The sequence below is a fragment of the Ursus maritimus genome, unplaced genomic scaffold (assembly GCF_017311325.1).
Source record: "Ursus maritimus isolate PB19 unplaced genomic scaffold, ASM1731132v1 scaffold_32, whole genome shotgun sequence".
NCBI classification, from domain to species: domain Eukaryota; kingdom Metazoa; phylum Chordata; class Mammalia; order Carnivora; family Ursidae; genus Ursus; species Ursus maritimus.
In genome coordinates this window covers 4,635,744-4,653,769 of record NW_024425786.1, presented here as the reverse complement: position 1 = coordinate 4,653,769, position 18,026 = coordinate 4,635,744, and the positions used below count along the sequence as shown (strand labels likewise).

Sequence of the window (18,026 nt, the reverse complement as noted above, 5' to 3'; positions counted from 1 at the left end):
AGGAATCTGGTCAAGAGGCTCTAAAATAAGATGGAGCTTTTGCTCCACGACAAGTGAGCGAGCAGGAAATATCCCAGCAGCTGCCCCTAAGCAGGACATTACTTTTAAAGGTTCTCCCACCAGGTTTCCATGAAGTACATCCAAATTGCGAAAGGATTTAATCTCACGAAACCCAGAAATCTTCTATTAACCAGTTGAAAAGTTTTAAGTTTTTTAAGGAAGAGGAATTATAATAAAATATGACTATTTTATTTATAAACTAATACTACTTCATCCCCAAGAATACAAATAAGACTTATCCTTTCAAAGGCAAATTATAGATCTTATAAATATAAGGAATTTAAACCTGCAACTAGCAACCTAGGTAAATACAGAGGCTGGTCCTTCTAGCCTAAATCTAAAAACATATCATTTTAATTAACTTGATTTACATATACATATCTATTTAATTAATGTCTTTCATCAAAATGTAACTCTTCTAAATTAGTGAGAGAAAAGTTCATTACTTTCAGACAAGATGGTATGTCTGACTACCTGATAATCAGTCTCCCAGATACTTTCTAGAAGAGAACATTTCCTTTATGTATTATTTCATTCATTCATTTACAGATCATTTCTTGTTTCATTCCGATAACAAAGTCCCTCTGCCTGGCTCAAAATTTCTTGCCAGTTTTGGCACATTTAGGTCAAAGTTTTGAATCACCCAGTCCAATTTTTTTTTAATGTTAAATGGAAGCCCCAATATCCAAAGAGTGCAATACATAATCAGGTACTAGGAGCAACACACTAAAATCCTAAAGACTGAATTTGCTCCAGAAAATCATAGTTAAAATAACTTATTCTGGTATCAAAAGGTACAATAAAAACACTGAACTCCAAATCAAGAATCCAAGATTCTGACCCAGTTCTGCTACTTTCTAACTGTGTGACCTTGGGTAAGTTACTTAATATTCTCAGTTTTCTAAATCAAGGAGAATTAAGTAATCTCCAATTCTCCTCCAGGCATAAATCCCTATGAAATTTACTGCCATTCAATAAATTAAATGTCTTACAATTAAAGAACCCTACACAGGCATACAGGAATTAGTTAATAATATTAAAAGTGAAATACAACAATATATCTTTCCAGCCATTTACTGCAATTTTGCTTAGCACAGCCTATTTTTTAAGCATGTGAAAAACATAAGAATAAAAAATTTTCTACAATCACGACAAAATCTTCTCCAAACATTTTTCATCTGATTAACACATTTCTTCTCAAGGAAAAGACCTTAACAGAAAAATATTGGGCACAGAAATAAGTCTGGAAAAATTTATTACATAATATGGAAATATTTTAAAGGGAGGAACTTAAGAGAATTGTAGCATACTAAATCTTTTTTGGTCCATGAACTACACAACCAATTGAATTAGAATGCCCAATCCTCTATTTCTGTAAGCAGTACTAAAACTTGAAAAACTTAAAAACTGCCTTTAAGAATCCAAAATTTTAATAGCAAAATAAAATTAAACTTCTTAAAAATCTTGCTATGAAACCAGAAAACAAAGTGTTCAACTAAGAGAATGTTCATAGAAAGTTCTGTATTAATCACCCTCTATAAAACCGGTGTAATACTACATGCTTATGCATGCTCCCTGCACTGCATCCTCCCAAGGGAGGCACCATGGGCCATAAAACTTTATAAAGCGCAGAATACCAAATCACATGAGCCAATACCTCCCTTCTCTCTTCCCCTAAAGAGGTGTTATTCTCATTTTTTTTTTAATCTCCCATGATGTGTACAATTCTGTAAGTAGAGGTAAAATTCTAAAATCTATACTCAATTCAAAGAGTCACCGTTCATAGGATGCCTTTTATGAAAACAGTATTACACTAGGTGCTCAATCAATAGGCTTACTCTGAACTGTATATGACTAGTCATACCTCCAAGAAAACTATTAAAGTATAATTTTCAACAATAATGAACAGAAGATTAAACCCCAGCTTCTATTTTTATGTTTGTGATCACAACCTGATGTTAATTATCTGTTCTTTTAAGCCTCCTTGAGGGACCCAGCTGTCCTGTGGCTATAAAACACAGGTGTGTGTGTGTGTGTGTGTGTGTGTGTGTCCCTACATATACGTACACATGTGTACACACACCTAGACATGTGTGCTCCCACGTGTGTATACATATGTGTACAGACACACACGTGTGTACGTGCGCATGTGTGTGCACGCACGTGGAGCGAGAGAAAGAGATACTCTTCTCAACAGCACAACTAACTGCCACAGAAAAGGCTTCTGTCTTCCACTCTGATACCAAATCAGGCAGCGGTGAATCGGCCCAAAGGCTTTCAAAGAGGAAAAGGAGAATGGCTGTGTAAGCACTGTCTCAATCACGATTCCAAATATAGCACTTTATGGGGATGTGCAGCCATGGGTTCAAAAGGAAGAGGAGTATGACAGGCCAATGAGTTCCCCTTAATCAGTTTTTAAACTGTGCTATTTCCAGAATTTTAGGTTCATGCTGAATATAAATTGGATGTTTTTTAGAAACATAACAATGGGTAAATTTTCCCAATGTGCATTATGAAGATGGCAATTTTAATACTGGGAAAAGAATATTAGGAGCTCAAACAGGCAGAATCTTAAAACTCCTATTTTCAAATTTCAGTTTTCCAGTTACAGTGTGATGGGAGAGCAACTCTGCTTTTCACGCTGGAAAAGAACTGCTCACATGGCCAGACTGTACAAAACTCTGTTTTTTAATTAAAAGCTGCTTTTTAATGTTTTTGGAATAACTATAAATGATACAATAATTAGATAAATTCCTGTGCCAGTTTTTAAATGTTTGTCTCAGTACTAAGACTATTAATAGTATCTGGAGTTAACAGTGAAAGTAAGGTATATACCGGTTTCAACTGCATCTCAGCATTTAATTCAAATAGTTAAACTTTGACATTGCATCATGGAAGTGTCAACAAAAGACAGTAAAACATTTCATTATCATTATCTGGCAAAATATGCGTGTATGATATATGACTTTGCAAAATAGTTTTCTAACCTACTTCACAATAAAAATAACTAGTGAAGCTCTTGAAATTGACAGATGATGTGCTTGGCTGACAGCTATAATTCTAGAGAATGAACCATCCTTTCCAGACAACCTTCAAATATTTCCCAAACAATAATTTTAGAGGCATAGTACAATTTAACTAAAAAATATGCAAAAAATGCTCATTCACTTAATTAGGCAAAAAGTAGAATTATTTTCATGTTTTAGTTCAAAAAACTGAAACTAACATTACCAAATCCTTTATTTAAATTTTAAAAGATATATTTAAACTCTCTCCTTGGAACACACTATTGACTCCTGTAAGGGAAGTCATAACTATATTAACTCTAACCTGGAAATTATAACATCCATTTTATTTTGATTCATAATTAATTAAAATTAAATATTTTTGGTTCCATGAATAATTATGAACACTGTTATTCAATCAAGTCGATTATGATTAATCTCTCAACCTCTAGACCAAATTGTTCAAAGTAAGTTGGTGTAACAGTGTATCCAACTGCTAAATCTTATTGGGAATATATTTGATCAACAACTTGGAATAGTAAAATTAAAAGGAAGCTCTACAATTTTTCTGTTCAGCTCTAATTATTATGTGCTTAGATTTAATTAGTAGAATAGGAACTGATTCAGGGAAACATAAGCACATATTATTATATTCAAGTCAGCACAGCGCTCACAGCAGCAAATACCGCCGTCACTAACCTAAGACCTTCAAATCACTATGCATCCAAAATAAATATTAATTAAGCAACAATGTGCTTAATTATGTGCCAAGCATCGGTATGATATCTCTCTAAAAGAAATTCTCCAAAATGAGTTACTCAATTGTAATTATCCAAAAGACTTTTGAAGTTGAAGAAAACAAAAAATTATAGTTTTGGGGTTTTTTTTTTTTCATAGAAAACAACTAGTTTTGCTATTTAACGACCCCTTTCCTCTCTCTCCTTAAGAGTGTGTGATCATCAAAACTCATCCTGTCTTTTTTTAGGTAGCCCAGGTTTACCCTCTCCCTGTCAATCACACCACAAAATCTCTGGTCCGGGTTTAGGTCAACTCCTAACTTAGGTTCAATAAACTTCTCACTATTTATCTGCATTTACATTTTTAATGTAAAAATATGCGAGCAGAGGCAGATAAAGTGGGAGAACAGAAGCTGTACAATCGATTGCTTCAATTTGGGTTCTGGGGCATCCTCTCCTGCTTCATTCCATTCAATTTCAATTTGAGCTGCATGTGATCAAGTAAACTTATTTTCTACTATTTATTAGGAAGTAAACATTTGTAGGACTCTACATCAGGCATCCAGAAAGGATTTTACATTGCGTTCTCTCATTTAATTTTCACAATTACCCATCAGGGCATAATTACCCCCATTTTACAGATGAAGAACCTGAGGTTCAGATTAACTTGCCCAGGAGCCGCAGCTAGTGATTCAAATGGGATTCAATTGTGACCTGTGGCTTTTCCCACAATACCACACGGCTCCTACTCGAAGTCACGGGAATTGGATACTAGAATTATACAACTGTTGTATTAGTATCTAACATTTGCAGAGTGCTTTGAATTTCCCATGTGATTAAACCCTTTGCCTTTTTGAACCCTCACAGAAACTTTACAAAGGGAGTATTATTTTGCTACCCCCGGAAGGATTAAGTAACTCATCTAAGATCACACAGCAAGTTAAAGGCAGAACCCAGGTCCCCTGAGGCGTGGTCACAGGCTATGTCCACTGCGCTACCATGATGGAATTACTCTTACTGCCAAGCCCACCCCTTCCTGTAAGTTAAAAGCTTTTCGAATCCTACCTTCTAGAGGTGGCACGGTGTTGAGAACACAGTAGGTGCTAGTTCCGCAGAATACACTTTGGGAAACGCTCTAAGGAAACAGAAAATAAAATGTAAAACTAATCTTTGAAAAAGATATATACTGGCTCTTCTGTGATATTCCTGCCAAAGATGCAAAACCTGAATCTAATCGTGAGGAAACATCAGACAAATCCAAATTGAGGAACATTCCACAAAATGACGGGCCTGTAATCTTTGAGAGTGTCAAGGTCATGAGAGTCAAAAAGGACTGAGAACTGTTCTGTATCAAAGGAGTCTGAAGAAACAAGACAGTGTGCCCCAGGGTCCTGACTGGACCTTTCTCTACAAAGGTCGCCGCACGGTCACCCAGCACAGCTGCAGGAGCATCTGAGGATCAAGGGGTAGAAATGTCTCAGTGTTAATTTCCTGATTTTGATCACTATGTAGTGGTTACAGAGGAGAATGCTCTCATCTCTGGTTTGCAGGAAATAGGTAAGCAAGTATGTGGGGATGATGAAACACACCAGCAACTTACTCTCACAGGGTTCAGGGGGGAAAGAGCTAGGAGAGGGGGGAAGAGCTCTTCCTACCACACCTGCAATTTTTCTGAAGATTCAAGAGTGTTTCAAAATATATGTGTGTTAAAAAAAAAAAAAAAAGATACATGCTGGTGAACACATATTATGTGTATAATTTTTTTAATAGGGACCATATGTGCTGTACATACAGGAAGTGTTTGCTAAGAACCAATGCCGTATTCATTTTGCAGTTTAGTCAGGATTCAACAACATTACTAACCATTTCCCAACAGTGGGCCCAAGCCCCAACTCATTCCAAAGGACTTAATGAGTGCTAACTAACAGTACGGCAGGTGCAGTAAGCCAGGAGGAAGTTGGAAGACCAGGTCTCTGCTCTCAGGCTGCTTCATGTAAATAAAATCAAACTTTTCATGTAAAAAAAAAAAAAAAAAAAACTACACAATAGTAACTTTAAAAAAAGGAAAACAATTTCTGTGAGTCTTGCCAGGCGATTATTTTGGTCCTAAAAATATCCTTCTTCAGTTTCAGTATTAAAAAATTTTTAGATTATTCATCCTGCATTATAAACCACTTATGTATATACTTAGAAAACCAAGGACAGTTTAGAAGTTCAATAATCACCCTTAACATTTTATATTTAAAATATGAAAAGCTCAGTTCTCTCACTAGCTATCCTTGGAAAAGTAAATTAACCTCTCTATATATGATCTCATCAAAAAGGGTAGTGATAGTACCTCTCCCATCTCACAGGGTTGTTGGGAGAATTACAAGGGATGATGTGTACAAAGTGCTTTAAATTCAAAACTACAACACGAATATGAAGTGCTATTGTTTCTGTGCTTAGTAAAAATAATCTTTAACAATGTTAACATTTTCTAAGTACCAAGGATTGCCTGAATTTTTTGTGCCAAAGAGTATTGAAATCTGACTAAACTTGACCTCTCTGAATCTTCAATTTTCCTCTCCTTATATCCATGACCAAATGCTTCACCACAGACTAGGTCTTTCTCCACAATGTGACTGCTAGCTACGAGGATAACCATCAGCTCCCTAATTATTTACTGCTTCTGGAAAATTCTTGTTCAAGGGTTTTTAATGTCTCTTCCTCTGTTTGATTTAATCAACAGTGGTGCCTACTGACTAGCAACCTGTGGTAACATCTGAGCCTAAGAACTCTCCCTATAAACTATGGACTAAGCTCAAAATTCATGTATCCTTTGGAAAATCAACATTCATCTCTTCCAGTGAGTAGCTGATGTAGAGCCAACAGCAGTCTGACTTCGAGTAACATCTGCAAGAACCGCCAGCAACAGCCTTCTAACCACAGAATGCAACATCTCATCTCAATGTCATTTCGTAATTGAAACTTGAAATTCTATGATGTTAAAAAGAATGTGCTACATTCAAGGCTTAACATTTTCTGGCTTCCTATTACCCAGAAAAGATAGTATAAGTTTACCACTTAACAAGACATCTTAACAACGATCTTAACATCAAAAGATTTAAAAATGACTAATGTACAGCGGGACACACTGATGAATGGCTTCATAAAAAAGGACTTTTACACCTAACTTCAACGTTCGACAATAGGTAAATGAGCAGTAAAACATACCAAATAACAAATCAGAAGAATTAAATGCTAAAAAAAAAGAAAAAGTAACAGAAATATCGCGAACAATCAACCATGACTTCTCTTCAACACTGGCATAATAAAGTCTTAATAGTTAACCAGAAAAGAAACTCAAATAAACTGAGAGTGAAATCAAGTCATTCCACCCTCAAAAACACCAGGTTCTCAAGGGAAAGAAGCTAAAACCCAAGAAAACTTCCATGAGAAATGGCTACCTTACATTGCAGACCCACAGGCCAGACTCTGGGATAGGCCTCTCATTCCGAGGACCCTCAGATGATCTGTTCACAATACCAAGCCAGAGGTGGCTCTGGGATGGAGGAACACCAGTCTGAAGGTCTATGGAGTGGAGCCTCTATCCCAGTCCCACTAACTGCTAAGGTCTGAAGCAAACAGCTGGCCTTTCTGTCCCCAGGACAACACTCTAAGTGCAAGTTCAAGAGCAGACAGATCTGGGTCCATGTCCGCCCTCAGCTGCACATCTCCATGCTGCCCTCCCTGGCTGACTCTTCAGCTCAACTGCCCTTCAGGAGCCTTCCAAGACAGGTCATCCTGCTAGTGAGATCTGAGCGGCCTGCATTTCCCTCTGTATCACAACTCCTTCTGTCTGTTCTACAAATATTAAAGGAGTACCTAATGTGTGCCAGACACTGGTCTAGGAGCTGGGACCTAGCAGGGAACAAGACAGACAAAGGTCCTACCCTTTAGTACGTGCCAGTGGGGGAAGCAGGTGGTAATCGGGGTAAATGCCATGGATAAAAAATGGGTGATGCATGATGGTGAGAAATCAGGTAGGGAAAACACCATTTCTGAACGTGTATTCATGCGTGGAGTAAAAGGCCTCCCTGACTGAAGCATCAAGAAAGCTGGCTTATCTCATCAACCAGACGAGTGGCTCTCAGCTTGACTGCATGTCAGTCATCCAGGGAGATTTTCTGAATGTTGATGCCCCGGCTGCAATCCTGACCAGGTAAGTCAGAATGTGTGGGGCTGGGACCCAGGCATCGGTATTTTTGAAAAGTTCCCAAATGATCCCAAGATGTATCCAAAGACGGGAACCAATAAAATGAACAGCTGTGTGACTCTGGGCCACTCCCTACTTAACCAGTTTCCTTGAGAGTAAAATGGGGCGTCGACCGTCAACAGAGCATCTGCAACCCTAATGTGCATGCGGGTCACCTGAGGGCCTCGTTAAAATGCAGGTTCTGCTTCACAGGTCTGAGTGTGGCCCTGCCCTGTGCCTCTAAGAGGCCCCCAGGTGATGCCCATGCCATGATTCAGGGCCATAACCCTGAGTATCAGGAACTAGACGGTTTTCTAAAAGATCAGGAATTCATGTAAAAAAAGATCCTTCCAATCGTAACATTCCTCCATAATTCTATGAATTCCTAACAGACTAAAAAAAGCACATCTGCCTGTTAACACAAACTATAATACAAAACTATACCAGAAAATCCAAACAAGATAATTAAAAGAAACTACAGGGATGGTTCCTCAATTAATATAGTGTCCAGCGTCTCTAGAAGTACCCAAGAAGGGAGAAGCAGAAGCTCTATAAAATACACTCCCTGCCTCCAAAAACTACTCTACCAAGTTGCAGACAATACTAAAAAAAAAATGTAATGAAGAAACAATACATGATTTATTAAAGGCTAAAAGGAGCAGATGGCAGCAGTACAGAACTCAGTAACTATTTGTGTACCAAGCCCAAACTCTGGAGGCACCGGACTCCCTTCAGAGAACCTAGGTCAGGGTGTGACACATAGTTTTGGAATGCTGCTGGAATAAATGAAACAAAATGCTACATAATAAGAAGCGATGACAGGCTTTTGAATAGAGAAGCTGCATGATGAAAACTGTATTTACAGTTCTTCGAAATAAGGACTCTGAATGCTTAAGTCTCCACAGAGTCCCTTTAAAGCCAACTGAGGCCCACACAGCTCATTAAATCAAAGACAGAGAGAGGCCACACTGAAACGCAATAAACCACTTGTATCAATTAGAAATGATACATTAAAAAACTTTTGCCACATATTTCACCTATGACTTAAACTGATTCTTGAAATTCGCTGGTCATTTCATACAACATGACATATAGCAGAGTCAGAAATTCTTAGCACCTTGACTAAACTCGCTAGTGTTGCCTAGCGTTCTAGGCATTATGCCTAGATCAGTTAGGGAGGCTACTCAGAGCAAACTGTATCATGGTTCAAACACTATAAATATTTACTTCTTGATGGTGTAAAGCCCAAAACAGGTGCTCATGATCAGTAGAGGGCTCCCCTCCAAGCAGCGGCTCTGGCGCCCGGCACCCTACTAGGTCACTAGGCTCTTCTTTCTCAGCCAGCAGAGAGGGCAAGGGGGGGGACACACGGGACTATGCCTGGAGGGTTTTCCGGGCCAGGCCTGGAAGTGGCACACTTCCCTGCTCTCACTCCATTGGCTAACATTTGGCCACAAAGCCACACCTAATTGCAAGAGAGGCTGGGAAATGTGGTCTGGCTACATGCCCAGGAAGAAGAGATGGATTTCTTGATCAGCTAGCAGTCTCTTGCACAATGCCATTTGTGTGTGTGTGTGTGTGTGTGTGTGTGTGTGTGTGTGTTTCTAATTACAGAAGAATCACTCATTTCAGAAATGTCTTCTGTTAACCTACAACTCCACCTTTAATCCCTAAGGCTATTCAGCAGCTAAAACCAATCTACTAGCTTTTCTTCTCTGATAAATATTTTTCTAACATACTCAAAATAAGACTATCTCAAGGGCATCCTTAAAGGGATGTCTGGCTTTTGGTCCTGGTATCTCCAGTACTTAATACTTAATGTCTGGCACACAACGGAAGCTCAAATGATGGTGAATTCCCAGATGAATGACATTCCGAGAAGTTCACGGAAAGGAAAACGAGTGGCCCCATGTCTTATCGTCGTGATGGTGGGATTTACGGCAGCCACCAGCCTTTCTACGACCCTCTCTCCCTCCCCTAACGCTGCCCTGAATTGCCACCCATCTTCTGGTCCCCTAACAATCAAGCAGTAAGACAAAAGCTACTTTAGACCCACCAAGAAGAACTAAGGGGTAAAAATACTCAACAGTGTTCACAGACACCAAGAGAGCCAATACTAAAACATTTCTGGCGAGAGCACAGAACTGCCAAACAAAAAGGAACATGAGGTCTGGCAAAGGCCCTGCTCTGGAGACACTCCATAAAATCGGGCTAATGATCTCTGAGACTGTACCCCTAAACACAAGTAACTTTATCCTTTTTCTGAACCACAAAAGGTTAGTGGGGGAAAACTTAGGTGGTACAGTACAAAAATATTTTGTGCTCACATATTACCCCTTTTCAAGAAGTTCAAAATATATCATAGGTGCTACTATAATAACCCTTACAACATTCCTATGGGACAGAGACAAAATTAAAGTATGTACTCAAGTTAAAAGGAAAACCGTCTGATAGGTGGCTGACTCCCTCCTACCAGGGCTGGCTCAATAAAAAAGTGAAGTAGTAACCTCTAAGGTAATTGGGGCACAAACCATTTTAGGCTCTCAAATTGAGTTCAACACCTAGAATTGAGTTCAAAAGCAAACAACTAGCTAAAACAGACCACAAAACAGCTGAAGTTCTAAGAAGCTTACACAGGAACTAATACTACAATATATCAAGCCTGATTTATGACCTGAGAAATCACATTAATTGATTCGCAATTACCAGAGATTCATGTAAAGCGTACTTAAAGTGATTTCAGAATGAAAAAAAAAATTATTCTTTCTAGATATGAATCACAGTATCATTAGAATTTTCATAAATTTAATTTGGCTAGGAAGCCAGTATACTCAATATTCTGAAAATAATCAAAGAGCACTTATTAAATGTCCACATTTGTACAGATTCTAGTAGAACATACTCAGAAAAAAACTAGATGAAATTTAAAATTACACTGCTTTAGCAGCACTTATCATTACTAGCACTAATGACAACAATTTTTTTAACTTCTCAAAGATAGAGCACTATAAAATATCAACAAAATCAGCCCAATAAACTAGGCATTCTATTTGATATTACATACAAGTAACAAGCATTTCCGTATATAAAATCCTATTTTGGCCCCAGCAGGTAGCAGAGCAGACATGATGCCTATTCTAGAAAAGGAGACGCCACAGCATGGTTACAGACATTTGCCAAGGCCACTGGCTAGAAAGGAGCAGAGCAAGAACCAGGAGCAGGTCTTCCCACACACTCCTGAGCTATCTCCACAAGAACCAAGGCTCTCTCCCTAAAGATGCAGTAATGCTTCTCCACAAGGAAACAGTGCAGAAGTTTGGGCAGAAAAGTACACAAGGCACTCTGACAGAAAAGCTAAAGCAAATGTAGACACCGAGGGATATCCAAGAATATCGAGTACATAAGCTGGGAGTTCAGGGTCCCAAAGGAAACACTAACGAGGGAAGGCACCGCAATATCACACGTGCCTAGATGTTGATCTGGTGGAAAGATTTTCTGGGCTCCTCAAATATTTTTTAGTCCACGAACTACAGACCACCCATCAACATCACCACTTGCTACTGCCCAAAAACTAAAACCTCATCAAAACTCAAGGGGAGAATGACACTGTTTCTCATAACAGAGCAATGAAGCGTACGCCAAGAAAATGGCAGCCTCACTCCCCCGAATGGAACTCGGGCTATGTGGGAACCTCACCTAATCCGCACACAGCCAGAGCTAGGAAGGAAGCCAAGACACACTCTGAGGCCAAAAGAGATTTTTACAAAGTCCAAGCACAAAAGCTCCCCCACCTCACTGTGAGAAGGGCTCTCTGATCCGTATTCCTAGCTTGATTACTATTAAACTACTCACAGTTCTAATAAGCTTAATTATCAGGTTGCCAAGACCGGAGAAGATCAGAAACAACAAATGAGAAGGGTCTGAAAAGACAGCTAGAAACTGACAGATCAGTAGAAGCAAAAAGAGTGACGAGGGACAGCAAGGACAGATTTTTCACAAACAATAAAAACTGGATACAAGGGCTTGAAAGGTACAGCAGTTTGGGGTCATTTATCACAAAAGCAAACACTACTCAAAAGGCCCTAAAAATAGCACAGTATTAAATAAAGCCTAGTTCAATAACTTAGGTACAACATAATGAAGCCATGTTAACAAGTAAAATGTACATTAAAGTCCATACAGCCTACTGAACCTGGGGTTGGGGGAAGAAAGCACAGCTTAATACTTTTATTTGCATACCACTTTACATTCAATAAAATACTTCCATATGAATTACCTCGTTTGGTCCTCCTCACTAACATGCTAAGGCAAACAAGGCAGATATCTCCACTGACCAAGAATTTACTGGTAAATTACTCAACTTTAGCAAGGCAGAAGGGTTTATCGATGGCAATTACAATACAGTCTGTTAATCTGTTTAACAGGAAAGAGCATTTCAAGAGGCACCTACCCACTTTGTTAAGGGATGAAGAGAGAGGATAGGGAAGGTCTCCTGAGAAATGTCACCAAAAATTTTATCTGAACCTTCACCTGGACCTTCATCCCCAAAGCTTCCCTCTCTAAAACTTCCCATCCTGCCATCTGCATCCTACAGGGCCTCTTCCTGAAGAACAGTCCTATGCCTTCTAGTGCCATCGTCCCTCCCTACTGTGGTGGACAAATTCTATGGTGGACCCTCCATGACCCCATCTCTTGATGACATTTAACATACATCCTGTGTAACCCCTACCCTGGAATGTGCAATGGACCTGGTGACTTGCTCCAGCCCCACAGGTCAGCGCACAGGTGACAAGATATCACTTCCGTGATCAGGTGATACAGACTGTCCCTTCCGTCTTGCTAGCAGACTCGCTCCCTCGCTGGCTCTGAGAAGCAAGCTGCCATGCTGGAGAAGCCCATGTGGCTGGGAATGGAGGCCCTCAGTCTAACCACCCAAGAAGTGAATCCTTCAAACTGTGTGAACTTGGAATTCCAAGTATCCTCTCCCGATTGAGCCTTCAAATGAGACCACAACCCTGGCCAAACCCCTTGGCTGCAGGCTTGTGAAGCCCTGAAGCAGCAGAACTCACAGAGCCCTAACTGAACTCCTGACCCACAGGATCAGATAATAAGGGTGTCCTGTTCTACGCCACTAAGTACGTGGCAACTGCTAGAGCAACAATAGATAATGTGTACATCCGTGGCCCACCAGGACCCAGCGACCTCTCTTTTCAGCTTAGACTTCATGTGTCATGTCACTCTCATGTTCACCAGCACTCCGCATTTACCACCACAACCCTTGAAGGGACTATCTGCCCTCACACCATCTCTTTCTCATTCTTTCAACTCGCCACCAAAGTGACAAAATCAATAGCTTTTTCTCAGTCTTCTTTCTGCCCAAACTCTCTACAGCATCACAACCGATAACCTCCTTCCAACCCTCTGCATTTATACTCTTCTTATTCTATTACCTCTGACCATTCTTTCTCAGTGGCCACTGGTCCTCTCCCCTTCGGTGACACATTTCTGTTCCCACATCCCTTCTTCTCCCACGACAATTTCACTCACTACTATGTCTTCCAATTCTTCTGAACTGATTCATTCATTCTTTCAACCAAATGGCATTGCTCCAGGCAGAGAGATCTAACAACAAGCAAGACAAACCAGCTCTCTACTTTCATGAAGCTTATGTGCTCTACCAGAGACTGTGCCAGCATATCTCTACTTGCCACTCCAAGTCTACTCACCTGCCCTGTGCCAAGGAGGCTACTCCATCACCAGGGCCCCCTTGCCCTCTGAGAGTTCAATGAAGAAAAAAAACACAGTGACAGGAATGACTTCCCCGAAACTTTGACCTACATTTGAAATGTCATATTGTATAGGTATTGCATCTAACAGATTACTGATACATTTGTATCCAGTCTCCCAAAACACATCTTCCTGGGTTGCCTATCTTGGTTAGTGACCTTCCCTAACCTCAGCTGTGGAGGCCCAAAAGCTGAAAGTCACTTTCACCTATTCTCATCTCTCAAGGCCCAAAAGACTGTGTGTCTCACACAGACAACTTAGTCACACTCAACTCCTTTCTGCAACCCACTGCTACAGACACTCTTGCCAGAAGCTACTTTCTCCCAACGCCAGCCCTTCCTCTTCGTTCATTCACTCATTCAACCAACAGACATTTACTAAGCCCAACCTAGGTGCCAGGTACTCAAGTCCCCGACTAAAGATGTACGCCTAGTGGAGGGAGAAAGAGAAATAAAGAAACAACTCCAATGCAAACTCAAATGTGCTTAAACATAAAAAAACATAGAGTCTGTGGATGCACACAGGAAGGGCAAACAATCCAATCTAAAAAGAGAGGGATGGTCAACGAGGCTTCTTGGACAAGTCTCACTGAAGCTGAAATCCAGAGGAAAGTCGGTAGAGCAGAGCACATGTTTGAATACGTGTGCATGTGTTCTGGAGGAAGGTACACCTTCTAAGTCAAGGCAGCGGCAATGTACAAAGGCCAACACCAAGAGAAAACATGGTGCCCCCACCAATCAAAATCTACAAAAATGTCACATGGCTGGAGAGTGGAAAGGATGCTGGAGAGGTAAGCAGGAGGCCCTTCTTAGCACCTTAAAGGAGAATTGACTTTATCCAGTCAATCCCACTCTTCTGCTAAAGGAAAAAAACAAACAAAACAAAGCTCTAAAAGCCTCTCCCAGAGCATATACAAAATAAAATCCAGACTCCTCAGCCTGACTTTCCAAGCCCCTACAACCTGAACCCTACCTACTTGTCCAGGCTCACCAACCCACATGCACCCACAATTCCAGCCACCCCCTGTACTCTCCTGGCTCTATGCCTTTGTTCCATTCCCTCTGCCTGGAATTTCTCCTCCAACTACCATGTTTGCCTATCAGTGATGCCAGGTCAAATTCTACCTCCTTCAATAAGTCTTCCCAGTTCCCCCCAGTGCCTGATGACAGCATTCTTTATGACCTGCCTTGAATCAGTGACATCCATATCTGCTGCTCTGCAGACCAGAGGCTTCTGTATGAACTGAAGTGAATCCCAATTCCAAAGACTAGGAAAAACGTTCAGGAAAATATTCATTTTACCAGTACTGCATTCCTAAGTAACCAACCATGGAAAATGACCAAAAAAAATAAGTATTTTTGGATTCTGTAAATACAATCAATCAAAAGCCTAAATTTAAGTTTTCATATAAGAATCTCTAAATAAAAACGGTTATTCACTGCCTCATAAGATTAACAAACATTACATAAATAAGCTCAAAAAGGTTAAGCTACTTGTGCAAAGTCACAGGGCACTTAAGGGGCAGAGTCAAGTCTCCACATACTCTTTTTCAAAAGCTATAAAAAGCCAGAATATAACCAGAGCATCCCCACACATCTCACTAACCAGCTCATCCGATTACCAGAAACTTATTTTCCTCATTCTTCCCTCAATTAATTCCCATTTTCCTTCAGAGCTCAGCTCAAGAAGCCTCCCCCAATCCCGTGGGTCAGTCAAATCCCTTTATGAGACACTTGCCTTTACAGCACAGAGCTCTTCATGGCACAGGGCACCTTTACTGTCAGTTTCCCAGTCAGGTCCATGAAGACAGAGGCTGTGTCTGTCCTCTGTGCCTGGTGCTTTATTATTACTTGTCGAGTAAATGAACTGACTTAGGAGTATTTATAATAACTGACGGTCACATGGCCCCCACAGGACTGTGAGACCCTAAACTCTCTTCTGACACACCTGACAGTAACAATTATATAAATTTTAATGTTACAATCTTACTGTAACATGCTCTAACTCTTGGATAACTAAATATTCATATGTGGAATCTGTTAATTCTCTATTAATCATAACAAGTGTTAACCAGAATACCACATTTTTTTTCAAAACATGCAAGGTACCAGCAAACTTTCACACCAAAAGAACACATACACAAGCCAAACAACAGGCTATACGAATAGCAAGTTGCTCTTCTGAAACCTGAAAAGTCCAATTCTGGCCTGACAGTGAATTACATGTTTCCACCAAGGCAGCCTACCATATTAATAAGTTAAAACAATATTCTTTTTAAGGTAAGATGCTTGGCTGCTTGAGTTACCAGTAGTTCCCAAAGCAAACAGCAGATCAGGATTCATAAAAAGGATTTGAACTCCCCAAGCTGATCCACAGATTTAACATAATCCCTATTGATATCAAAACTGCCTTTTCTGTAGAAACTGACAAGCCAATCCTAATATTCATATGGAAATTCAAGAGACCCAGAATGGCCAAAACAATCGTTAAAGAGAAGAACATGGCTGGAGGACAGACACTCCCCAATTTCAAAATCTAACTACAAACTTAACTGTAACTTAACCAGTAATCAAGACAGTGTGGTACTGGCATAAGGATGGACATACATATCAATGGATCAGAATCGAGACTCCCAAATTAAATCCACACGCTCAGGGCAAATTGGTTTTTGACAAGAATGCTAAGAAACTTCAGGGGGGAAGTACAGTCTTTTCAACAAATGGGGCTGGGACAACCGGATATCCGCAAAAGAATGAAGTTGGAATCCTACCTAACCTCACAAAATCACAAAAATTAACTCAAAAATGAATCAGAGACCTAAATACAAGAGGTAAAACTATAATCCTCTTACAAGAAAACACAGGTCTAAATCTTCATGACCTTGGGTTAGACAATAATTTCTTACTTACGACACCAAAAGCCCAAGCAACAAAAGAAAAACCAGATCAACTAAACTTGAAACTTAAAAAAATTTTTTTTAAAGATTTTATTTATTTGACAGAGAGAGACAGACAGCGAGAGAGGGAACACAAGCAGGGGGAGTGGGAGAGGAAGAAGCAGGCTCCTGGTGGACCAGGGAGCCTGATGCGGGGCTCGATTCCAGGACCCTGGGATCACGCCCTGAGCCGAAGGCAGACGCTTAACAAATGAGCCACCCAGGTGCCCCTGAAACTTAAAACTTTTGTGCTTCAAAGGGCACTATCACAAAAGTGAAAAAACAATCCACAGAATGGGAGAAAATATCAGCACATCACACATCTGGTAAGGGGCTGACATACCAGAATATACTAAGAACAGCTACACCCCAACAGCCAAACAACAAACAAAATTCATAAATGGATAGAGGACTTGAACAGACATGTCTCCAAAGCAGACATACAAAGGCCAGTGAGCACATGAAAAGATGCTTAAATCATTAGTCATTAGGGAAATGCAAATCAAAACCACGATAAGATACAACTTCACATCTACAAGTACGCCTCTAATCAAAAACGATAGATAACAGCAAGTGTTAGCAACGATGTGAAGAAACTGGAACCTTCAAACATCGCTGGCGGGAATGTAATATGGTGCAGCCACTTTGGAAGACAGTCTGGCAGTTCCTGAAAAAGTTAAACACAGAGTTACCTCATGACCCAGCAATTCCACTCCGGGTATATACCCAAGGAAACTGAAAACATATGTCTTCGCAAAAACACAAATGTTCATAGTGGAATTATTCGCAATAGGCAAAAAGGAGCTCAAACGCCCACCAACTGAATAAACAAAATGTAGTGTAACTATACAGTACCGTATTATTCCCCCATAAAAGGAATGGAGTATTCATATATACTACAACACAGACAAACCTTGAAACCACAATGCTTTGGGAAAGAAGCCAGTCATAAAAGGCCACGCATTGTAGGATTCCATTTATATGAAATGTCCAAAAAAGGCACATCCATAAAGACAGGGAATAGATTAATGATGGCCTAGAACTGGGAGGAGGGAGGAATGGACAGTGGCTACTAACAGGTAGAGGTTTCTTTGTGGAATGGTGAAGATGTTCTAGAATTAGATAGTGGTGACAGTTGGACAACAGTGTAATTATAATAAAAACCACTGAATTGTATATTTTAAAGGGTGAATTCTGAATTTAATCATATATGAATTACATCTCGATAAAGGCGTTATTAAGAAAAGGAAGCAAATCCCTTCAAC

General features: G+C 40.0%; 1 protein-coding gene across 2 annotated transcripts in view; it reads right to left on the bottom strand.

Annotated features, from left to right (window-relative positions):
* Window positions 1-18,026, bottom strand: part of CAMTA1 (calmodulin binding transcription activator 1) — an 837,244-nt gene that overhangs the window by 803,077 nt on the left and 16,141 nt on the right. The window contains exons 3-4 of one of the 2 annotated variants that reach the window (XM_040645728.1): window positions 17,365-17,428; window positions 4,868-4,937 (exon numbers count right to left, since the gene is read on the bottom strand). In XM_040645728.1, coding sequence (XP_040501662.1) covers window positions 4,868-4,937; window positions 17,365-17,428 — 134 coding nt within the window. The remainder of the gene's footprint in view (window positions 1-4,867; window positions 4,938-17,364; window positions 17,429-18,026) is intronic. The other variant, XR_005839010.1, reaches the window with a different exon arrangement.